Source organism: Solanum verrucosum, unplaced genomic scaffold (genome assembly GCF_900185275.1).
Source record: "Solanum verrucosum unplaced genomic scaffold, falcon-dt-bn FXZP01000218.1, whole genome shotgun sequence".
Taxonomy (NCBI): Eukaryota; Viridiplantae; Streptophyta; class Magnoliopsida; order Solanales; family Solanaceae; genus Solanum; species Solanum verrucosum.
The window spans coordinates 168178-193915 of record NW_026020464.1 but is presented as its reverse complement, the minus strand read 5'-3'; the positions used below and the strand labels follow the sequence as shown (position 1 = coordinate 193915).

The 25738-nt window shown below is 32.8% G+C and overlaps 3 protein-coding genes and 1 pseudogene across 3 annotated transcripts; 2 read left to right on the top strand and 2 right to left on the bottom strand.

Moving 5' to 3' along the window:
- Positions 1-7014: 7014 nt before the first annotated feature.
- LOC125808839 (crocetin glucosyltransferase, chloroplastic-like) lies at positions 7015-8101 on the bottom strand (annotated as a pseudogene).
- Positions 8102-13640: 5539 nt separating this feature from the next.
- On the top strand, positions 13641-16975 carry LOC125808675 (sesquiterpene synthase 14b-like). The gene is made up of 7 exons (XM_049488336.1): positions 13641-13781; positions 14494-14770; positions 14873-15245; positions 15389-15607; positions 15756-15897; positions 16210-16458; positions 16670-16975. The coding sequence occupies exons 1-7, from the start codon at positions 13656-13658 to the stop codon at positions 16973-16975; spliced, it is 1692 nt and encodes a 563-aa protein (XP_049344293.1). The 5' UTR covers positions 13641-13655.
- Positions 16976-18329: 1354 nt separating this feature from the next.
- On the top strand, positions 18330-22237 carry LOC125808826 (uncharacterized). Its single transcript, XM_049488489.1, has 7 exons — positions 18330-18860; positions 19372-19474; positions 19591-20084; positions 20201-20306; positions 20398-21626; positions 21800-21904; positions 22038-22237. Exons 1-7 carry the CDS (start codon positions 18330-18332, stop codon positions 22173-22175), a joined length of 2706 nt encoding a protein of 901 aa, XP_049344446.1. The 3' UTR covers positions 22176-22237.
- Positions 22238-23190: 953 nt separating this feature from the next.
- Positions 23191-25474, bottom strand: LOC125808840 (xyloglucan endotransglucosylase protein 1-like). Its single transcript, XM_049488503.1, has 3 exons — positions 25099-25474; positions 24090-24283; positions 23191-23725 (listed from the first exon to the last, which is right to left on the bottom strand). The coding sequence occupies exons 1-3, from the start codon at positions 25363-25365 to the stop codon at positions 23362-23364; spliced, it is 825 nt and encodes a 274-aa protein (XP_049344460.1). The 5' UTR covers positions 25366-25474; the 3' UTR covers positions 23191-23361.
- Positions 25475-25738: the final 264 nt, after the last annotated feature.

The following is a 25738-nucleotide window of genomic DNA, read 5'->3' as shown; positions in this document are numbered from 1 at the left end:
ACCATCCTTCGTTGTGAGTAGGATTTTATCGAGGAATTAAAATTTATTAAGTGTTAAGGTCACTAGATGTAGCACCTTGAGTTCCAAAAAGAATTAAATTGGAAATAGCAAAATCTGAAATTTTGCAAGTTAAGCTAAGTATGAGTTTTGGGTTGACTTCAAACGACCATAACTCGTAGCTCAAGATGAGTTAGGTGTGCTACCAGATACCATAGGAAATATCTTTGAATTATCTTTCCAACACCACCAAGTTTACTCAGTTTCGAGTTTGTATAAGGGAGATATGTGCATTCGAAGTTGGGCTGTCTAGATAAGGAAAGTCAAAACCGGATTTTAGAGGGGTATCTTGGTTTTTTCCTTACCCAATCAGATTTAATTCATTTTTAGTACGGTTTTAAGGGTCTAATCCTATTAGTTTCAGTTTTATAATCCTAAAATATGCCTAGGGTTTTAGTTGAGAGTTCAAGAAGAGAAAAGAGGAGAGGATCAAGCATTCGTCGAGATTTTTGCGTCTTGTTGCGGATTTTTGCCATATGTTTAATCCCTAAGAGGTATGTAAGCTTCCATAGTGTTGGGTTAGTTCACCCACACATCAATCATGTTATTTTCAGCGAAATTTTATTCTTGAAGTTGAAAGATTAGAGTTCTTGATGAGTTCTTGATAGGTGTTCTTGAAGTTCATTCTAAATCTTGTTATGTTCGGGTTTTGATGATTTCTTGAGATGAAATTTAGTAATTTGAGTGTTATTTTTAGTATATTAGAGTGTAATTATGTTAGTAATCGAATCCAAGTGATTGGGGAAGAAACCGTTCAATTCTAGGTGAGTTAAGGTGAGAAAACGAGCAAAGATAGTCGTCGAAGTTTTCTGGGTTGGGGCCTGGCATATCACGCCAGCCAGAGCGCCCCAACCACTTCTCCGAATGTTAGGGGCTGGCGCCCCGCGCCACTCAGAGCGCCAGAGTCGCCTGCCCCCACCCGTTTTTCATTATTTCGTCCGTTTAAGTTCTTTCAAAGGGTACCTTTACTCCCCTTTGATTCTAAACACCTAGAAATATTTCATAACATGATCATAACATTGAATTCATAATTCAAATTTAAGGTAGAGTTAAGAGTTAAGTTTTGAGAATTCTTTCGAACATTCTAAGAAAGTCCCTTTGAGTCCTTTTGTGGAGTCTTCTACAACTTCTAGTAACTTGTTTCAAGACCCGAACAAGTGAGTATGAGGATAAGGAGAATGTATTCATGAGTCTACTTTATCATTACAAGATCCTTCATATCATGAACCATAACTCTTGAATTCATAATTCACATTCAAGAGAGAGTTAAGAGTAGAGTTCCAGAAAGTCTTTGAGTTCAATTGTGAATCCTTTGAGATCCACCATCGATTTGAGTTAAGTTTTGAGAAGTAAGTATGAGAATGAGAAGAGTCGTATACTTGAGTTCCTTATTGATATTTTGACCCTTGAGTCAAGTCGTTCATGCCCATAACTTCCGCATGAACTCCATCAGTTTAGTATATTTGAAAGAAGTAGTATCTTCAAGTTCTAAGTCTTGAGTATCTAGTTCCTAACCCTTTCGAGATTATAATCCTAATCATGGGACTATTACCTATTACCCATGAAGCCCATGAGTCGAGTTGTTCATGCCCATAATTTCGCATGAACATTATAAGTCGAACAATCTTGAGATGAAAAGTATCTTTTAGTCCTTGAGTTGAGTAGTTCATGCTCATAATTCTGCATGAACCCTCTGAGTTGAACATTCTTAAAATTAGTAGTATCATTGAAGTTCTTGAGTTCTAAGTATTTGAGTCTATCTATGGTTATTGAAAACCTTGCATTGAGTCGTTCAAGCCCATAATTTGGCGTGAACCATATTTTTAAGAAGTCTTTACAAATGTTTAAACTTTGTTTTAAGACTTAAGCTTTGAAGTTGAGTAAAGAGTAAAAGTAAAGTTCATTTTCTTTAAAATGATATATGGGAACTACGTATTTCCAAGAGTAAATGTTTTCACATTTAAAATGAGAGGAAACTGAGATTTCCAAAAGAGTTTTGAGCAAGAAAGGGAACATTGATTCTAAGAGAGCTTTTAAGCTAAGTTTTTGAGTAATTATCTCAAACCAAAGAAAGAAGTTGTTTTAAAACATATGAGCTAAGTATATTTTTGGGAGTTGTATTGAGCACCGGTATGGGGATGCGAGTTCATATTAACTCAAGTCTCCATAAACCATATAGCCATCATGGGTATTAATGGGTCCCATACCACCATCCACGCTAAAGCATCGTCCTAAGGCCACATAACGCGAACTTACCACTTATCATGCTTCATATCACAAGCCATCATGCATAACTAGTATTAATATACAACACATAAACATATTAGTCAAATAAGCCATTTCATGATCTTAAGACCACCATCTAAAGTTACCATAAGACACACCTAAGTGAGACATGAAGTGGCCGTCCATACAACCTCTTCATGCACACTTAAGTGTTCCTCAAGGCCACAATAGACAAGAACCTTTACATTTCAGTACAACATGCTAAATAGTTTATTTCCTTAATATAAGAGAGATATGCAACGTATTAAAAAGGGTGACGAGTCAACATTCTTCTTTAGAGTCATTTATGACACATTCATGCATTTAGAGGACTTTCATACAATAGCCATTAAGGCTTAGGGAACTCACTTTAGTATCTTCAAGGCCTACTTGTGCCATGTGTAGATAGCATCCCATACTACTATGTAGAACCTATCCAATGACTAGAGTGCACATCCCACATGATGGGAATAAGTATTAATTGACATAGACCATACTAGCTAGGCTTGGAATTCGGTGTCATAAAACCTTACACCGTGGAAGGTGCTCTACTTGCCAATGGTAGAACTAGGACACATCCCATGTAGGAACATGGTTTAGGGGATATCCAAATATGTTCATTGTACTCTCACCTCATACTCAGGAAGAGCTACCATCTTAACCATATCCACTCGGTGCTTAGCCTTAGTTACCATAGAGTAATTTCATCACATGTATGTACAAGAGAGGTCACCATCATTAGGTCAACCAACCCATAACACATCTACCAAGAAGGGCACCACAAGGATCTATCGATCAAGGTTCATTAAGGATAGCTCATTAACTTTCTTAGAGAGGGGTTTCTACCGTTCCCGTCCACCAACTCTAAGTCTATCATTTCACACAAGAAGAAGGCACCATCATAAGGTCTACCGCTTCAAGGATTTACATTCATTTAGGGTCCTAGGCTCATCATGAAGGGGCACCATGCTTAGGTCTACTGGTTCAAGACATACATCACATTATAGAAATCTTTCACATTCCATCATCACCACATATGAACATTAATAGAGGACATACTTCCAATCACAATACAATAACAACTTATACAAGATCACTTTGAGATCACATGAACACATTTACATTCACAACATGATTACCTATACATCATTAGATTCTCATTCAAATCCTTCACATCACATTCACATATATGATATCATGTTAACACTTCAACTTCCTCATACAATGCCTTCAAGACCATAATCAAAATACATTCAACATATAAGCACCTCCACCATAAGTGGATCACACATCAATCTATCACAATTCTATATCAATTGTACATTAACAATGAAGTTAGGTCAACTTACCCTTTTTCCAAAGCCACATTCACCACTTCTCAATTCTTCAACAATTCACAATAGATAAACATAGATAATAATAATAGAAAACAACTATTCAACTCAATCTAAGCATAATTCCATCATCATTCAATCATAAACATTCAACCCACTTCATAAGCCAAATTTAGGAAACTTGGAAAGACATGGGTTCATGGAATTTTCTTTCTTAAAACCATCAATAAACATCAATAATAGCATAAATCATCATTAAAAATCATTTAATGCAAGAACCCATGCTAAGAATCGAAATTAGGGTTTTTTGTATTTTTTAAAGAACTTTGAAATCATTTGGATTGAGCTCCTTGAAGGGAAGAATAATCAAGGATAAAGGATCCACACACCTTAACCTTCATGAATCCCACAAATTTTTGAGAAGAAAGCACTTAAAAACCTTCAACCCTAGCTTGAACTTGACCAAGCCCTTCAACGGAGTTCTAGAGAGAACCTTTTAGGAGAGAAGGGTTTTGATTTAGGGAAAAGTGAAGAATGAATTCTAAAATACCATATTAAATGTTTAATACCTTATCTAGTTATTTAGAAATAATATAAAATATACCCACTTCTTAAGTTAACTTAAAAATAATATTTACGAAAACGCCCCTTGCCCACATAGACTTACCAAATAAAACTAAGGCAAAGTCCAAGGGAGCATTTAAGGTCCTTGAAGTGATCCACTAGCCTTGGACTTTGCCTTTGGCTTTTTTAAAGCTAAGGCATATCCATAGGAGTATTCAAATGACCTAATTATATCATATATATATATAAACTAGGTTATACCCATTTAATTTAGACCAAAAAGGAAATTACGAAATTACCCATTTTTATACCTCTCTTGGATTGCCTAAATAAAACTAAGGCAATTACTAAGGGAGCTTCTAAGGGCCTTGGAATGGTCTACCATCCGGCCAAGGCGAAGTTCAAGGGAGCTTCGAAGGGCAGTGATGCCTTTCGCCTTCCCTAAACCCTCTCTTGAACTTATACTTCGTCAATTTTTTGGAAAATTTCATAATTCCAATTTATGCTAAAACTTTTAAGATTCATACGTTAGGCTCTAGTTTCACCTATCAATTTTTAGGGTCGCTACACTAATGGATTCACTAAGTGAAGGGTTCTATATGATGACAAAGTATAGGACAGTTCTGGCAGCGTGGGTAAGACATCGTATAACCACTTAGGCTCATAGTGGTGGTTGTCGGTTAGAGAAACTCCTACAGAAACTATATTACATTATTATATAAGTAAAGTTGAGTTTGTTATTGCATTTTCTTTAACGAACTAAGTTGTTTTTACTGTTTTATAAAACTTTCCATATATTGATGTGTACTATTGCTTTATATTGAGTTGAGTATCCAGAGTTGAGTACCCAGAGTCAAATATCATATCTTTGAGTTAAGTATCTAATCTCTGAGTAGAGTATCTTATCCTTGAGTACTTCTGAGTTGAGTAAGTTTGAGTATTCTTGAGTATTCCTTGAGTTGAGTAAGTTTGAGCAGAGGTAAGTATGTTTCCTTTTTATCAAGTTTCAAGCTTATGTTTATGTTTTAGAATTCCTCGTACATGCTCGTACATTCCACGTACTGAGCCATTTGTCCTACATCTTTTCATGATGCAGACACAGGTATTCAGGATCATCAATAGGAGATTTATTGATACATCCGGGAGTTCGAGTTAGCTATAGTGAGCCTCTTTGTTTCTGGAGGATTTCATTTATTCTTCAGTTTAGTCATGATGTCGTGGGTCTTGTCCCGACTTCCATCTTTATCAGTTAGAGGCTTCATAGATAGTCAATATAGTTGAGAAGTCTATATTATTCATTTATTTTATTAAATGATTTAAAGCCTTAAGTTGCCTATTTTATGGCATGTTGAATATACAATACACATTGGTTATTATTTTAGAGCAACATACAGTTTTCCAATATCAATCATCATTAGATATAAATGTCATCATCACAAGTAGATACACAACACGATTCAATGGTCCTCTCATGGAACTCATACCTAAATTGTTAGTGTACCTGTACGTGGTACCCGTTCCAAGTTAGCGTGTCGGATCATGACACTCGTTCCAATGTTTATGCCGGTACGTGACAATCGATCCCAGTTAGTGTGTCAGAATGTAATACCTGATCCATTCAACAAGCCATAATCACAATCATAAGTACATTCTCATAATCATACAATCAAGTCATGATTCATGGCATTCAATTATTCAATTTACCTCATTCACGATTAGTGTGGTCAATAATGCAACATTCACATACATACATGCATTATAATGAATCAAGTACAAACATATATCACACAACATGAAATCACAACCATAACCTACCTCGAACCCAAGCTTGAATCCCTTAAGAAACATGATTCTTCCCCTTCTAGATTCTTTCCGCTTGTTCGTAGTCTACAAACAATCATAATAATACGAGGATCAATAAACAAGACCCAATTACTCGTATTCTAATCAATAATATCAACCCTAGATCAAACCCTTGATCCCCATAACCAGATTAGGCCTTTTTCCACCATAATTTCCAGATCAAAACCCTTCCCCATCGATAATCACCCACGAATTTACATTCTACGAATCGAAATATGGATTTGGGAGTATAAACCTTACCTTTAGCCTTAAGAATGGTGAAAACGATCAAGAACTTGACTGGGGTCGTCTCCTAGCTCTCAAAGTCGAAACTTGCAGAATAAAACGATTTTAGGATTTATTTCTGACATAAATCGCAATTGTCCAGCCATAACGGACCTCATCCCACTACAGCGGCCCTGCCCTAGCGGCACTAATCCCACTCTGGCGGCTTTAATAGAAATAATGAGCAAATTTAAGAATTTCAAACCCCCATTTCACAACACACCTTCATCCCATGACACTCAGAAAATACCCGTTTACGCTAAGATTAGTTTTGGTAATTCTACTCACCCGAATTCAATTCCGTAAAGTCGCACAGATTCTTTAATATCTTAGTTATCCACTCATGCAATCACTTTGATTATTACACTTCTCATCAATTACCATATTTCACTAGACTCGCCTGACTCCGATTTCGTTCAAATCTAGACTAGGCTAGAAAATTTCAAGTTACTACTCAAAAGTTTTTCTGGTCCAATTCTTTCCCCATTGGCATTTCCCTAACGACGGAATCAGGTCATTACAATAGATACCAATTTACCCATCACTCATCCCCGAGTGATCAACTAGAAAAGACTGGCTAAAGTAAGGGTAAAGTAGTATCTGAATCATCAAATTACTGGGGATACTTGTCTCGCATGTCCGGTAAAGGAAGCTACTTAGAAACCGTTCATGCTATGCTCTCCAAAGTTGAATTCCATCCACAATGAGTCAAAAAATAACCAACAAAAGGGTGTTTAGAACATCCACTTGTGAGTACCAACTTACTATCTTCCCCTTCTTTTCAAGTTTGTCTTTGCAACTCAACTTGTCCTCCATCTTATACCCGTCTTTCCCTTTCCTAATCACCCACAAAAATGGCCTCCCACATTTCAGCAATTCGTGAGCAATCTTCTCCATCAATTGACTTGATATTTCAGAGTAACTATCAAATGCTATGTAGATAACTAATCCCTTGTCCATTGAGTTCAACCAATCCATATAATTCTTCGAACTAATCTCAATCATATTAGCTCGAAAAGTATTATCATCAAGAAATATTGAAGGAATTGAAGGCCCAATTCCCATCATAGTCACATGCTTTAAAATTTTCAAAGCATCAAAAGTGTTCACAAGAACTCTTGGATTTTTTTCACTACTCAACATTTCAATTTGTCTTTTAATAGACTTAACTGCCCAATTGGAACTCTCCACATCATCAAACACAAAAGAAGGAAAATCAATTGGACTAAGTGGGGGTAATCCTGGTAACTCTATTATTATGTCCTTGGCATCATAATTTTTGAAATAATCAGAATAGTTGTGAATCTGTATTAGTAAACATCAAAAACTGTTGCAGGTTAGATCCAAAATAATGTAGATGAGATATTAATTTTTTTGGCCACTAAACCAACCCATTCCATGATAATAGTATATATGACATGTGAAAAAGGGGTATCATTTTTTGCATTTGATTGGATCAAATTGAAAATGAATTTTGACCCGCGGGACTTTACAGAAGAATAGAACAAATGAAACTCATCAATTGAACTTAACTGGAATTTGTCATCATAGCCATCAGAGAAAGGAGCAAAGCTTAATCCTTCAACATTTGGAAGTTTTTTTATTTTACTGAAAACTGATAGGCTCGTGGTTAAAGTGACTCCAATGCCTAAATTGATTAATTGTTTGGAAAATTGGAGACGTGGATTAATTTGGCCTTGGCCTGGAAATAGTGCTATAAGAACATGAGACTTTTCATTCTTCAAATTTTTCATGTTTTTAGGCATGAACGAGAATAAGGGTTTTAGGTAGGAGAACTTTATTAATGAAAAAAGTGTTTTTGAACTGGCTTGGTTACGACTGATTAAGGTCACACATATTTATACTAGTAAATAGATGGTTCTAGATATAAAAATAAATCTAGAAAATTTATCGTATTCTTTAAATAATTACCTTAGCTATTAAGTTTTGAGATTTATATGAATATTTATTGAATAAAAAAAATCAAAAGATATTTTACTCAAACTTTCTAGAAGGTCCAGAAGTATCTGGATTTATTGTTGTTCCAAAAATAAGCTTTATTATTCAGCAAAAAATAAAACAAGAAATGCATGAATACTTTAGATTAAGTAACAAAAATAATATAATAATAGCAAGTAGTATGTTTTATTACCAGATATAACGTGTGCTGACAATTTAGAGATACAAAAACATGATATTTTTATTTTTCCAAGAATCATCATTATTATTCATTAAAAAAACGCGAGAAATACATGAGTATTTTAGTCTAAAAAAACATAATGATAGCAAGTAGTATGTTTTATTTTCAGATATAACGTGTGCTAACAAATTAGAGATACAAAAGCATGACATGTTTGTTGTTTCGAGAATTATCATTATTATTCAGTAAAAAATCAAGAAATACATGAATACTTTAGTCTAAAAAACAGAAGAAAAAGAATGATAGCAACTAGAATTTTTTATTAGTCATCTTTATCAATCAATAAAAATTGACGAAAGAAAGGCATGAGTATATAGTACTTTAAACTAAGAAACAATAAAACATAATAATAGTAAGTAGTATATTTTATTATTAGATATATCATGTGCTAACAAATTAAAGATCCAAAAGCATGACATATGTACATATTCGACTATAAATTATTATTTTTCAAAAAATAATCATAAACATGATAACGTAATTTAAAATTAGAATACAAAGGAGTAAGGACATGATGAAAAAAAATTCAACATATTTTTTCAATAAGGAGCGTAAATTTATTTTTTTATTGCCTTCAAGGGTTTATTACTTTGAAATAATCAAACAAGGAAATGTCCACTGCTCATTTTTCCTATGTAACCTAAGGAAGCAAAACATTCAAGCTATGAGTCATATTGATGTTTCACTAAACATTCAAAAGTTTTAAAAAATTTCATAATTTCTTGAACCCTTATATGTTGGGTCGATTCTTTTTCCTGTTCCAAAAACATGAAATTATAATTTAGGGTGAAAGTACTCAAGAATAGTATTTTTGTCTGCTCTGATGTTGAAATATTTGATTGTATATCTCATCTAAAAATTTTAACTTTTAGAGAAGACACGCTTTTATTTACTTAATTATAAATTCTGATACTGCTTAGTTCGAGAAAAGAAAAGATATAGAAATCGATTAAATACATTCAAATTTTTTTTTGTTGAATTAGTTTCAATTGGCGAAATAGACATGAATGCTATTATAGTTGGCATAAACTTTTCACCAACCTTAATGCATAACAAGAACAAAATCGTGTAAAAGAAATAATCATCCCTAGTGAAATGACAAGGTCCACTCACTTTGAATAATCAATCTTATTTGTCTTGTACGCTTAAAATATATTTCCCACTGATCATAATAATTTAAATTTCACCTTCACGCTCATTACAAATTTTTAGTCCTTCAAATTCATTCTTAAACATCTGCATACTTATGAAATGCAATGTAGTGTAGTTAAAGGATACTTTCAGAATTGTTTTGACAAATTATTAGGTACAATACTCATGTTCTTAATGCCTCCAACCACTGCATCTCTCCACACAAAATCTTACAACTTAACCAGTTAACCTTACCTTTCATCATGACCTATTGTCTTGTTTTTTTTTTAGTATTCTATTTTACACACATACACTCTCTCATGTTTTTTTACTCTCTAATAGTTTGAGTTTGTTGTTTGGAATTTCAAGTTAGCTCTAACATCAACATTTTCTGGATTATTGAAGACAAAATTATTTTTGAGTTAACAATTATGATTAATGCATATTGGGTTTTGGTTCAGGTATGAGGTGAAAAAAAATTCTACAATGTACTAAAGCTTGGGCTTGAAAAAACAATTTTCTTGTTTGCATGATTTCCATTGAGTTTCATTAATTAGGGTTTTGATATTGTGATTTTTCATTTACTTTGTCTCTGCTTTTTCTTTATATAATCATGACTTAGTGTTGACGGTTATATGATTTAAATATCTTTTATATCTCCTTTAATTTATTAAATTTGGCTTAATATATAGGCTAATGTCGATTTTAATGAAATTTTGATTTCTTTGGCATAAAGAAAATATACATATATAGTTTAGGAATCACTTAAACACATTCAAGATTTGTTACCGAATTAATTTCATTAGGAGAAATAGACATGAATACTTTTATAATATAATTTGCATAATGTTTTCACGAACCTTAATTATAAATAGCAAATACAAAATTGTGTACAAAATTTCATCCCTAATAAATGAACATTTCTCCATGAAATATATACCCATCTGAAAAGGATAAATAAATATAAAAAATTATTGATGCAATGTAGAGTTTAAATTGTATACATTTTCAAATTAAATAGTTTAACGTGAAAATAATAATTTTTATATTATCTTTCATATGAGACTTGTTTTTTTATTTTTTAATAGTAGCCACAAGGGTAAGATTTTTATTAATAATCAAACCAACAATATAGTCAAAGAAAAAAAAAACTAAAAGGGTTGATCCAATTAGATCAGTCCATACAAAATGTATTTGCCCCAAATATCAAAATTAGCTCAAAATCCCCCATGGAAGATAGAAAGTCATTTCTATGTACTAGATTAGGAAACTTGCAAGTCTCCTCTCTGATTATCTAGGTTTTTGCCACCCCTAGGTTTTCTTCTCTAACGAAGTGGGTATTTTGTTTGCCTCATTCCTCGTGCTTGAGTTCTAAGCGATTTTCATTTGGAGATAAATCTAGAACTTCCTTTTTCCCCTTTTTTTCCAATTGTTTCCTATTATCATTTAATAAGTTATTTTTTGTCATATTGATGAAGTTTATTTTTCTAAAATAATAATATGAATTAATTGGAAATAAATTTTGAAAAAGTATTTCCCAAACACACTCTCAGTTTGTCACGACCCGAGACTATCCTTTAGTCGTAACACGGTACGTAGAACCACAAGTGACCCAAGCTAACCAATGGTCTGGCATAACACTATGATTCATACAAATAATAATTGAAGATAACTTATGCGGAAGCTAAAGTAAGATAAATCCAAAACAACTTAATAGTCAAAATGGAATTCATTTGAACAAATCATAAAGCTAAAATTACCGTCTAAGTGTCTGAAAGCCTCTACTAAGATGAGTTGTTGGGACAAGCCTCCAACTAACTCTAACTATAATTAACATAAAAGAACAACAATAGCTCTTGTAAGACCCTTATAAAGTTTAAAGTTTAGTACATGTATTAGTAATACATGTATATCAATTATGAAAAAATTTATGCATTATTTTATGTATGGAGTAGAGTTTAGTTATTCATGTATTATTTATTTCACCTTCTATACTGCATAAAATAATGCAAAAATTCGCTCATTTATGTTATGTAGCTCGAATTGATTTTTGTCAAAATATTAAAAAACGAATGCCTTTTTATTTTGTTTGATATGTTATATGTAGTTATGATAATATTAATAATAAACAATACTTGAATAAATTATTAAATATTCTTTTTAAAAAAAACTTACAAAAAATTAAGCAGATAAGGTGATGACCCATTATATAGCCAATTTTAATCAAATCCATCTCAACTCAAGTAGCTTTTAAGTTTTAAGTATGGTTGGATAAATGTGGAGCTAGGCCAATTGTTGTTTTCCCGAATTTTATAGATTTTTTTAAAACTATATATTTGTATCTAGAAATTCATTAAATATATATAAATTTTATATTTTCAACTCATCTTTTTACACGTGAAGTCATTATAAAATTTAAAATCTATGAGTAAGTTTAAGTTTCAGATCCATTTCTAACCTAATTAAGAAATAATTCATTTATTATTTTAGCCCATTTAAATCAATTCAAATCCAGCTCTCATTTCTCACCAACAAAGAAACATCTCATTAACTCACATTCAATTGATATATAGGTACATAATTAATATTTTATTGAAGTAATTAATAGGTATATTATATTTTGTTGAAGCAATTAATAGGTACACAAAATTTTATTTAAGCAATTAATAGATACATAATATTTTATTCAGCTACAAGCTATAAGTACAGGTATTTGCAGCTCTACACAAAACACTTCAAGTAGATAATAATATTGTGTCTATTTTAATTTATTTATCTTATTTTTTATAGTCCATTTTAAAAAATGATTTATTCTTTTTTAGGACTCTTTAATTCTAATTTTCACATAATATATAACATATTTATGACCACAAGATTGAAGTACATTTTGATATAATATTCTTACGTATCTTTAGTTTCAGACAATAAAATTGAAAAATCTTCTTTATATACTGAGACTCTTTGAGTTATTGTTAAATAAAATGAGATAATCAATATAAAATGAATAGAGTATTAATAACCAAAAATATATGTAGGATTTTATTAGCTACTACTCAATAAAGAAATCTTTAATAAGAGGATCTTAATAGTTCAATTTATTGACAACTTGAATAAAAATTAAGTAAGAGAGGATTTGATTACTCATATGGTAATAAAAATCATGATTCAATTTCAAATAAGTTAAAGTTGATTATATAAAACTATTTTTTTCATTAGTTAAGATACTATTTTTTTTCCTTTAGAGCTTATACGTCTGAATATTGTTCTCTTGAGTAATCAATCTTAGTTGTATTTTGAAGGTAAGGTTCGATCCCTCTCGTGTAATTAACTATAAAAAATATCTTTAAAAAAAAATATTTAAGAGAAAATATTTTTTTTAAATAAGCTGATTTTAGAAATTTAACTAAACAGATCAATAATAATAGTAAATCCGACCTAGTAGCAGTAGCAATAACAACAACAACCATCGAATAGTAACCATCTAGTAATAGTATAGTAGTATAACCAACATGGGCTGTGGCGTAGTGGTGGGTCAGCTTCATCCTTAATCATAGGTCTCGGTTTGAACCCTAGGTATAGAGAAAATCTTGTTTGGAGCGTCATCCCCGAATGGACCTTGCAGTGCACAATTCGAATTTGATTAGAGATCTAAAGTGGACTATAAACACCGGATAGAAAACTGAAAACGAAAAAGTATTGTAGTATAGATATCACACTTTCTAAATCTGCAACTAACCAATTTGCACAATAAATACTTCACCATATGTAAGCAATAGATCTCACAAAGCTTAATTAATTGTATAGACAGAGAGGGAAAAGAGACAATGATTGTTTCTACCATCTCTTGTCATTTGAGAAATGTTCAATCAACATTTTGGGGAAATAATTCTCTATCCTATAATTCTAAATATGTAGTAATCAAAATACCACATAAATATTCACATGCCCCTCTAGGGAAAAAAGGAAGAGAGAGAAATATGAGTAAATTAAAAATGAATGTAGCAATGGTTGATTCTTCCAGCAGCAATATTAAACGTCCATTGGCAAATTTTCACTCAACTGTTTGGGGAAATTATTTCCTCTCTTACACTCTTCAACTCACGGTATGATACACAATATACTCATTTTATATTCATGTTTTTATAATTTTTCTTGTCCTCGGAGTCAGGTTTATCCAAATTCTTTAAATTGGTTGATAGAATAAAGGGTAAAAAACACATTAATATTTTTTGTTTTGTACATGTACTATCATATATACGAGTTTCCCTACATGATCTATCACCAATTATTTCTCGAAACACACTTTAACTATCAGTTGTTCATTTTTCCAACTACCTGAACGATGTTGATCTTTCAAGTAAAAAGAAAAAGGAACAACTAATAATTGAACTTAAGGTGTGTTTTGATAAATAGTTGATATAGTTCAGGTAGAAAATATGAGCACTTGATAATTTAGGTAGAAAATTCGCAAAAAACATGATATTTCAGGTGTGTTTTTGACCATTCACTTTATTTGATAAGTAAATAAAATATATTATCCAAAAAATATTTATACGTGATTTAGACAAACACTATAAGAAGATGTGGTGGGTGGAGTTTTGGGGTGGATCATATTTTTCTTCGCATAAAAAAATCATTTTTCTTATTTTTAAGAAATTTATATTTTAAAATTATTTTTTTAAGTATTTCGACTAATTAACCACTCATGAAAAAAAGTTAAAAATATTTTCCTTTTGCACCAAACACATCTTCATGTAGTGCTATTTTAGTTTTGTATCAAGGTAGTCAAATAGTAAAGCTTAATTCTTGGTGCAGGAAATTAGTGTCGAAGAAAAAATTGAACTTGAAGAGTTGAAAGAAAAAGTAAAGAAAATGCTAATTGAACTACCAAATAATTGTACACAAAAACTTGTCTTGATTGACACAATCCAACGACTGGGAGTTGCATATCATTTCAAAAATGAGATTAAGACATCCCTTCAGAATATTTTTGATGAGTCAGAACAAAGTAAAAATGAAGATGATGACGATCTTTACATTGTTGCTCTTCGTTTTCGACTAGTGAGACAACAAAGGCATTACATGTCTGCTGGTAACATTATTTCTTCTCTTATATCCTATAAGATCTCACCTTAATTTTATTTCAACATTGTATGATTCTTTAATTAATTCTTATGATGCTGAATTAAATCAGATGTGTTCAAGAAATTCACAGACCATGACGGAAAGTTCAAGAAAAATCTTACTAAAGATGTTCGGGGATTATTAAGTTTATATGAAGCATCACATCTACGAGTACACGATGAAGAGATTCTCGAAGAAGCTCTAACTTTTACCATCACTCATCTGGAGTCCATGGTCCCAAAATTGAGCAACTCACTCAAGGCCCATGTTAGTGAAGCCTTAAGCCAGCCCATTCATACAAATCTACCAAGGTTGTTAGCAAGAAAATACATAGGTATGTATGAGAAGATTGAATTGTGTAACGATTTGCTTTTGAAATTCGCGAAATTGGATTTCAATATTCTACAAAAATTGCATCAAGGAGAGCTTGGCGAGCTTACAAGGTACATACATTAATCTTATATCCTTGTCATTTATGTATATATAGTAAATGTTGAATTTTGTTGGGTTTTTTTGTGAGTTTACTTCAATCTTCATACTTTGAACATCCTTAATGAAAATTCTAATTCCATCTTTGATCATATAGGTGGTGGAAAAATTTAGACTTCGCGAAGAAATTTCCATATGCAAGAGATAGAATGGTGGAGTGTTACTTTTGGGTAGCTGGTGTGTACATTGAACCTCAACATAGTCGTGCAAGAAAAATGATGACAAAATTACTCACTACATACGTCATTATTGATGACACGTATGATGCATATGCAACTTATGATGAACTTGTGGCTTTCACAAATGCAATTGATAGGTAAAATATAAACTTATGGATTTTTTTCTCACGCGTTCAATGATGACTAGGGAAATAAAATGTGCCAAGTACATGTAACTAATATGAGATTATTTGCATAAATAAGAAATTTTAGCTTGTGACTTCAATCCAAAATCTTAACATGCAGATGTGATGACATTAGTGCCATTAATTCAGTATCACCCAATTTGAGACCTGTTTATCGAGCCCTTCTAGACCGTTATGATGAAATAGAAGAAGAATTGACCAAAGAAGATAAACTGGAATGTATCTACTATGCAAAACAAGAGGTAAGCTTCCTTAGCTTTATTTCTTTTGAATCAAAACATTAACAGTGCCATATAATATTACTTAATTAATTATGTCTTCAAAACGCTCCTTAGATGAAAGATTTGATCAAGTATGTGAAAAATCTTCATAGCGGTGAGACTTGAACCATGATCTTTGTCTGTGCTACGATACCATGAGAATTATATTGTGTGACCTGTGACCATCTCGTTCAAAAGTTCAATTTATTTATTTTAGTGAGAACACATTTTTATTTACTTAATTATGTCTTCAACAATCTCTGGTTCTACAATTATCTTTTATTCCTTTATTAGATGAAAAAAGTGGCTAGAGCATATCTCAAGGAAGCACTATGGTTAAATGATGTCTATATTCCAAAATGCGAGGAGTACATGAAAGTTGCAATTGTAAGTACTACTGTTATGATGGCTGCAACAACTTTCTTGTGTGTTATGGAGGAAAATATTACCAAAGAGACATTTGAATGGGTGATAAATCAGCCTTTGATTCTTCGAGCTTCATCAGTAATCGGCAGATTAAAGGACGATATTAATACAAATGATGTAAGTGTTGAATAATAATTTTAAATAAATAGATATGTGTTTCGATAAAATTACTGAAATTTATAATATACAATTACGTGGACCTCTATAAATAGATATGCTTCTTTTCTGTTCCTTTTTATTTATATATCTTTTCTTAATAGGGTCGAATTAGCCCACTTGAGCGACCTCTGATCCAACTCCAACATATTGAATTTTTTTTTTGCTGCAGTTCGAACAACAAAGAAGCCATGTAGCTTCATTCATTGAATGCTACATGAAAGAATACGGAGTTTCAAAGCAAGAGGCATATGTTGAGGCTCGAAAGAAACTCACTAATGCATGGAAAGACATGAATGAGGAATTCCTCACCCCTTCCGAAGTACCATTATTTGTTCTCGAACAAGTTATAAATTTTGCACGCTTGGCATATATGTTCAAAGAGGGCGATTTTATAAATACCCGAAGCGAATTTAAGGACATGATTACCTTGTTGTTTGTTGAGCCAGTCAAAGTTATGTTCGAGGATAAATGTTGAGTAAAACATGGCTCGATATCGAGTACATATATAGGAATAATTGGATGTACTTCTATATGTTAAGTTAAATGATACTCTTTCTCTGTCCCTAATTATTTGTCTATTTTTCTTTTTTTAGTTGTCGTTAATTACTTGTTCATTTTGACAAATCAAGAAAGGACAAAAATATTTTTACCTATTATAACTTTAATTAATTATTTTGAAAAATGTAGAACTTCTGGAAAATCTTAGGTTTTTAATTCATTATTTCATAATTAATAGGGGTAAAATGGAAAACTCACTATGTCAATAATTGTTTTCTTAATATGTGTGTCAATTCAAAAGTGGACAAGTAATTAGGGACAGAGGAAGTATAAATTAGATGCTCCCTCTGTCCAACAATAGTTGTCTACTATTGACTTGGCACACCACTTAAGAAACTATCAATAAAAGGATAATTTTACTATATTACCCTATGAATATAATAAATACAATGTCTTGAAAAATGTAATAGAGAAATGACTATAATTAATGATAAGGTAAATTAGGAACTAAGTGTAAAATTATTCATGGATTTCATAAATTAGAAATGTTTATCACCCTACCTAGTTAAATTGACCTTATATAGCTATTGTTTGACTATAGATTTTAATAGTGGCAGAGCCAGAAAATTGATTAAAGGTGTCCAAGAATAATGGTGTATGAGTGTCAAAATAAAATAAAATAAAAATGTGTTATTTGGGATTCAAACCCGAAACTTCTTCATTCAAATGGACACCCATTACTACTGCGCCAAAAACATATTTTTTGTCAAGGGTGTACAACTTTAAATATATATCTTTTAAATGTAGAATTTGATATATATATATACAACGTAATTTTCCGATGAAATAGACACCCTAGGATGGCTATAGCTACGCCCTTAGATTCTAAATATTCTTGACAAGCCATTATGGGTGAAGTTTTGTACGAAGTTTCATCATAAATAACCATAGCTTTTGGAAAAAATATTTGACGTTTAAAGAAACATCATGATTTATATCATAAGTTGTAATTGAAACTGACTTCTAACTCAAATAAAAACAGTATAAAATATTTATATAACTATAAATTTTTAAGGAATAAAATAGGACCGAAAATTCAGTCCAAAATGTTGCATAAAAAAGCAGCGCCTTTTGGAATCTCCTTGGACCCAAAAGAGTCCACAAATTCCCGCAATTATTTCCCGCCATATAATCTTAAAAGAAAGTTCAAATTTCCCGCCATATAATCTCTATTTTTCTCTTCCATTTTCCCAATCTTCCAAAACCCTAATACCTCACCTGAATCCTTAGCAATCCTCCGGCCGATTGCACAAAAAAAAAAAGAGTAGAAAATGCAATTGCCGATATGCCCTGATCGGAAGAGAAAGCAAAGGGGAAACAGAAACAGTTCCATTATGGAAGGTCAGTTCACTCGGAGCAAATCTCAGATCTATTTGCATTGTAACAGGTCGGGTCGAGTTCGGGCTGATTCGACCCGATTCAAGCGCTCTGAGCACCAGCTCCGGCAACTAGATCCACCTGTGAAGAAACTCAAAAGAGTACTTGTACAGAATACAGAAGTTTCTTCGGATCTCTGTGAAATGTCAAGGACACCTATTAAGGATCTTCGTGCTCGAAGGGTGTTCTCTCCAGCTGCTTCTGTTGTTATAGATAATGATGAGAATTTGAAGAAAAGTGAATCCATGTTGATCGAGGAGAAAAATGGAGTTGGGTTTGAGCTAAATGGTGATAAAGTTGATGAATGTGGGGTAAAAAAGTGTGATGAAACTGTAGGAACTGAGAGTAATGGAAATATGGGTGGTACTGGTCAAAATTCGATTGAGCTTTCTAGCGGAAATGTGTCCATTCCGAAGACTAATTCAGTAAGATATATTCTTTCGAGATTAAATTGTTATCATTGTGTCAAAGTTTGGTAGCTTAAATTTTTATGTTTATCTATGAGAAATTTGAACCAGTAGAACCAGTGATAATTTGGTTAGTGTCTACTAGAACACTGATGGTCCTTGTTAGTATAATTTAGAGTATTTATTATACTGTGACTATTTCAGGCGCTTGGCATATCTATGAATTGTTTGGTTAATCAATTAGATTGTGGAATTTTTTGTTAAATGTTTTCCATAACACTGAGAATTCTAATCTTCTTAGGATAGCATCTTTGTGTCAAAAGGGTAGTCTAGTGCACAAAACATCTCGTGTTTGCAGGATCTGTGAAAAGACGTCACCTTAAGGGATTATGATGCATCTCTGTGTCTTCTTTAAATACAAGTGTCCATCATAACAATTCATTAGTTATTTTATTGTATTGGGGAAAGTTATTGTTTGGTTGATAAATTAATTTGAGGAAGTTTCCAATTGTAATTTATTTATTTCTAGGTTGTGAGTTCGAGTTTGCGTAGGAAGGTGTTCATAGCTCCAAGCTCATATAGCTACAGAAGATTGCTGCCATATTTGATGGATGCTTCGAGAGACTATTCTGGTATATTTCTAAATTTGTTTTTTTTTTTAGTCAAAATGATGATTATGAGGATTGAACTTTTCAATGTTTTGAAGTTCTTAGAGTAATTGGAGTTAAAGCAATTCTCTTTTACATAGATGTTTCAGAAATTGAGACACGTGATACATCATCCAAGCTCAACAATCCAACTTCGAGTTATCTGAAACCTCATTTACGATCAGTGGCTAGTAATGGTTCTTCTGCAGACAAACTTGTTGGTGTGAATTCTGATGTCAGTAAGACACTAGGGAGTGTTGAAGGTCAGAAGATTGAGGTCAATGTATCATGCAACCTGCAAGATCTCAATGATGTCCCTGATGTTTTGTCCCAGACTCGGGTAGAGCCTCAAGTGTCTGCCAATGTGGAAGGACTTGATCCCGAGGCATTGGAAGAACGTGTCCAGACAACACCACCTGATGCTGACATTTTCTTAAAAGCTAAAGCGAGTGACTTGGGAGTCAGCATAGATCATAATGTGCAGCATATGGAGAAAAAAACTGCAGGTCATCCATCAGATAGTAGAAATGGCTACGTTGTGAAGAAGTCTACTTTGACTCCCCGGAAAAATGGCAGTGTTTCGAGAAACAAATTGGTAAATAACAATAAAATAACTAATTGCTATTATGAATTTCTCCAAATAAATGATGCTCATTTGCAGACAAAGTGAATGGCCCTTTTCCTCTAATTTTATATGAATTGTTTTTACAGGCTCTAAATCCTTGCTCTAGGCTGACGAAGGTGTTCAAAGCAGCAGGCTCTGTTAGCTACAGAAGATTGCTTCCATTTCTGATGGATGCTGCGAAAAATGATCCCGGTAAGTCACATTTTTCTAATCTTTTATGTACATATATTAGGTGTATTTAAAATGGATCCTTGTAGTCTGATCATGTTTTTCATGTTCCTAGGAGGTGCTTCAAGTGAAAATGGACTTCCTAAATTTCGGATGGACTTGGAGTGCAACCAACCTTTGATCTCTGCGAACATAGAAGTTCCTAGGAACAAAGAATATTCTCCCAAGAAAGATAAAATTAAAGAACAAGAGACAAAGTTATTGGAACCAAACTGCACCTCAGCTAATGACGTGGGTGATTACTTGAACACTTGTATCGCTGTGGAAGTTTCAAGTTCTGCTGCTCAATTGTTCAATGAGATGCCAAGTTCGGTGTTTCCTGATGATGATGCCAATTCCCAGACACAACTTAATGTGGAGATTACAAGAAAATCAGAAACAGAGTGTACTGATACAAGTTATACAGAAAAACCAGAACCAGACTGTCTCAATAATGTTAGTACTGGAACATATTTTTCTGGAGTACCGTCAAGCTCAAATGTAAATCCTGAAACTTCAACTGGAGAATATAATGTGTCTATCCCAAACCTCTTGCCATTCAGTCTTGAAAGTTTGCTAAGTGAATATGGAGTAGAGGATACAAAAGAAGAGCCTGTTAGTCCTGAAGGAGATCGCATGACTTTGGTGGTAGATTGCAATGAAGAAAATAGGAATTGTGGTGATCTGACTGGCAGTGTAGGAATTCATGCAAATGCTAGTGAGTCTCTAAAGAAGGAGCTTTTCCTCAAGATACCTATCAATAATGAAAGCAGCTGTGATGTTTTGCTGGTAGATAGCAATGCAGACAGTGGAGGGCTCGACACAGTTGCTTTGATCAAAGCATCTTCTTTGACTGAACCATCAGATCTTTCAGGATATGGTAATGATGGTCCTAGTAAAATCAGTGAGACCATTCAAGAAATCTCACAATCTGAGCCTATTGGTTGTCCATTAGACTGCATAGGTGTTGATGATAATCTAAACAAAAATGGATGCCTCGAACCAGCTATTTGTCTCCAGAAATCAACTCATACTGAATCATCAAATGATCTGGTTACTCATCTTGATGTTCTCAATAAAGGGATATTAAAGAGAAATCCTAGGGGATGCAGAGGTCTGTGTAACTGTCTGAACTGTGCATCATTCCGCCTGCACGCTGAGAGAGCTTTTGAATTTTCTAGAAATCAGATGCAAGACACTGAAGAAGTTTCTCTGGGATTGCTGAAGGAGTTGGCTGATATGCGGATTTTCTTGGAGAAACACCTTTCTACTGAAAACAACCTTGCTCCTATCCCACTTACTCAGGTAATGACTAGATTAACTACTTCAATAACTGTGGCTCTTTCTGTCAGTTTGTATAACACTTGTTTGGCCTTCTTTCTTTCTGTAGGAGAAAATAGATGTGTGTTCTATGTTATCCATATAATGATCTTAAAGCTTACTAAAGTATTATCTCATTTAACTTTGTTGAACTTCAGCTTGAGGTTGAAGAAGCATGTGCAAAAGCATTGGAAGCAGAACAACGAGCAAAAGAGCGCCTTAGCCAAATGAATAACGAACTCACCTATCACTGCAGAGTCCCGGTAATTTGGCTATTACTTTTTCTATTCTAACTTATATCTACTTTTATCCTGTCCAAAATAGCACTTAAATGAAAGAAGGGAGTTTGCATCTCATATTCATTTACATGTACTAATTCAACCTCATAACCTGCAGCCCTTGTACCGGCCAAGAGTGACATTTGCCACTTGTATTGAAGAAAAATCTATTGCAAAGATAGAATCATCTAGTTCAAGACCTGAGAATGAAGATATCAAAGCAGGGACAAAACGTAGCCGAAAGAAGCATGACTGAGCGTAGTTCCTTGCTTGTGTTATCAAATTTGACTTGTAGATAGATGACATTGTCCAGAAATATATTTTGTGGTTGAAGCCATAACTCTTGATTCTCCTTCTTCAGAAATGAGATTATTTTCTTCTTTTGTCATCATACTGCAAAGAGATTACTTTATATTTTCAAAATTTATCTTTCCACAACCATGCCTTAAAAGTTGATGTTTGTTGAGTTTCAACTTATACTATATATTTATATATCATCTTTGTTGCCATGACTATTATTAGGACCTAGATATATACAGAAAACATAGGAGTAATTGTCCCTGCATTCTCTGGATTGTGTGCTATCTATTACATTTATCATTAAAGGGTCTGACCAATAGTCAATGAAGTCGAGGAGAGTCATGAAAGATTTGGATTCAAGTTCTAACACAAACGAAAACCAATAGGTGATGTCTTCTCATCTACCTAGTGTTGGTGGGTGGTGTTACTCAGTACCTATGTTAGTGGGAAAAAAGTAGGTCTACTGATGGAATTAATCGAGGCGGGCAAGCTGGCCAGTGGTTGATTGAGCTTTTAGGAGCATCTAAGATAATCAATATGGAGGATAATAGCTTTAGGCATCACATTACCAACTTAAAGTTAATGGAGGCTTTCATGGCAAAGGTTGGTGAGGAAAAAGGGTTATTTTTCTATTAGGAATACTAATATTCTTGGTTTATCAAATTATTAATTAACTAGATCAGTGGTTAACCAGTAGTTTGAAATAATTGTAATTATAATAACTTCAGAATAAATCCCAAACTGCTTTCATATACTTGTCCCTTGAGCCGAGGGTCCATCCTTAACAACTATTCTACCTTCCAATTATCAAGGTAGGAGTAAAATCTGAGTACACACTATCAGTAAAATTGATCTTAACTTCATGTTTTAATGTTATTTTCCTTTGTTGTTACTAAAGGCGTCAAATGAAAAGATTAGACTGAATTTGTGCATATCAAAATGAGAAGAGATTACTAATATTAACAGTACCAAAAAGGATATCAAATAAAATAGATACAAAATAAACTACAAGCTAGCTTCAAATAACATACAAAATAAAACAAAGAAAAACATATTAATTTATTCTAGTTGGCTAACAATCTATAAAAATAAAACCACAAGCACATGAAAGAATTTCACAAAAAAAAAACTACTTAGCCCACTCAAAATCTTCTACATTCTGGTGGAAAACCTTGAGGAAACCTCTTAATATCAGTGCAATAATTATAAATCATGAAATTCTTTTGAACCCATCTAAGTCTTCTTCTGCCATTAGCATCAAGTTCTTGATTTTGCCATTTTTGATCAGAAAATTGTGATGGGCTAAAGCTTTGGGCCATATAGTTTCTATAGTAGGCTGTGAATGGGGCTTGGGCCCAATCAGTTTTTACTAGGCCTCCTCTTGTGGCCCAATCATCAGCATTCCAAAGGCTTGAGTAAATCCTCATGGGCTGATTCTTGGGAAATGGTACACCAACTGATTCAGCATTTTTGTATACTCTTATGGGTGTGTTGTCCACCAAGAATCTGAAAAAAATAAAATTAAACATGAGAAAATGTTACTAGGATGGAAATTTGTATTTTGGGTAAAGTTCAGTTACTTTAACATGACAAAGAATAACTAGCTTTGCAACTATTATTATAGGGGTTAAGTTGAAAATGATTCAACTACTTTAGTTACGCATTCAGACATGAAACAATTGATATTTGAAAAGATAAAGAATACTTTCAGAAGTTAGGATGAAATAGTGTTTAGACATGGAATTATATTTTGGTGAATAAAATTCAGTGATCATACGTGAGATCAGTCCCCTTATTTCTCCAAAGCTTATAATAAAGGTTTTTAATACTAACATATAGAGATTAATATAATGTTAAGGGATTTGCTTACATGATGTGTTGGGGTTTCCAAATGATTGAGTAGGTGTGGAAGTTCTTGGTAGGGTCAAACCAAAGGTAGAATTGTTGCTCTTTGTTACCCTTGCCTTGGGCATAAATGTTTGTGTGGAGAATATAAGGTTCACCAGTCACATTTCCCAAGAACTCAAAGTCAATTTCATCATGAGTGGGTCCTTGAGAAGATAACTGCAATAAAAAACACAATAATTAGTTAGTAAAAATGCTACTTAGATTTTATTAATTTCCAAATTGGAGTAACAAAAGGATTAGGCTCTAGGTCATCAACTATGTTGTTCGAACTTTTCAAAAGTAACAAATATATGTCGAGTACCTCACAATATAAGTATGATAGTATTTTACCAAGGTCCAAGCAATATAAGTGATCAATATATAGCATATAATTAGTAGTAATAATTTCAAGTCAACAATGTAAAAATTCTTTACAATATTAGTATTGTTTCAAAAGTGTACTTGTAACTATACTTTATCTTTCGATAAGTAAAACTTAGAATAAATTAAGATGAGTCTAATTCTATTATAAAAAAAGAAGTTGACAACTTGTAAAGTGTGACATGTAATATGCTTTGAGGAATCAAAACAAAAGGAAAAGGATTAGGGAATCAAGAAGTCATTATTATCACACATAAAAAGTTGCTTATAACATCCAAAGAAGAAAAGCTCTTGGCCACATAAAAAAAAAAATATGTCACATGAGTACCAACCAAGTTGTTACATATTTGTGGTTATTTCAACATGTAAAATTAAACAAGTTGCTTGTGAACAATATAATAACTTCCCAACTTATGAATATTAAATAAATATGACATGACTCCAAATTTCACTTTCTTAACCTACCCCAAATTTTTTCTCCAAATTGCAAATATTTTTAAAGTGCCCTTACTTGAAGACAAATACTTGGACTAAAAGTAGCTTTCACAAACATTCTTTAATGTTATAATAGATAAAGTTGAGTAACCATACATAAAATTAATTGTACTTACGTAATATGTTGTAACAGTGCCAGCAGAGTTTCCAGCAACAAGTTTGATTTGCATATCAATTCTTCCAAAGAGATGTTCTTTTTTTGATTGAAAACCAGAGCCAGAAACTTTGTCCAAAGATAAAGATAAAAGTTGACCTCCATTGAAAATCTTGGCTCTATTGCCACCCCAAGTGAAGTCAAATTCTTGAAAAAAATTTCCACCATAAGCAACCATGCAAGAACTAAGTGCTAAAATCAAGAACCCATAATGGGTAAAAGATCCCATTTTTAGCTAAAAAATTTACGTGAACTTTGAATAATGTATGATTTTTTGCTTTTGTGTGAAATGAGATTTAAAGGGAGCAAGTATTTATAGTGAGTAGAAGGAGCTTATAGCTATAAAGAAAAGGGCAAAAAGCTTGTGAACTTCTTGAGTTTTTGGGTGGGGTGGGGTGGGGTGGGGGTAGGGGGGGATGCATGGGCAACAACTGGTGCCAGCTTAGCATACATAAGAGCTGGAGCCTTTTTTGTTTTGGTATTGGATGGTTTAGAATTTTTTGGTGTTTATTAGGAATAATAAAAAAAAAAAGAAGAGACACTCCAAAGTAGTCAATGAAATAAATAAAATCACGATTCAAACTATAATAGTTCAATTGATC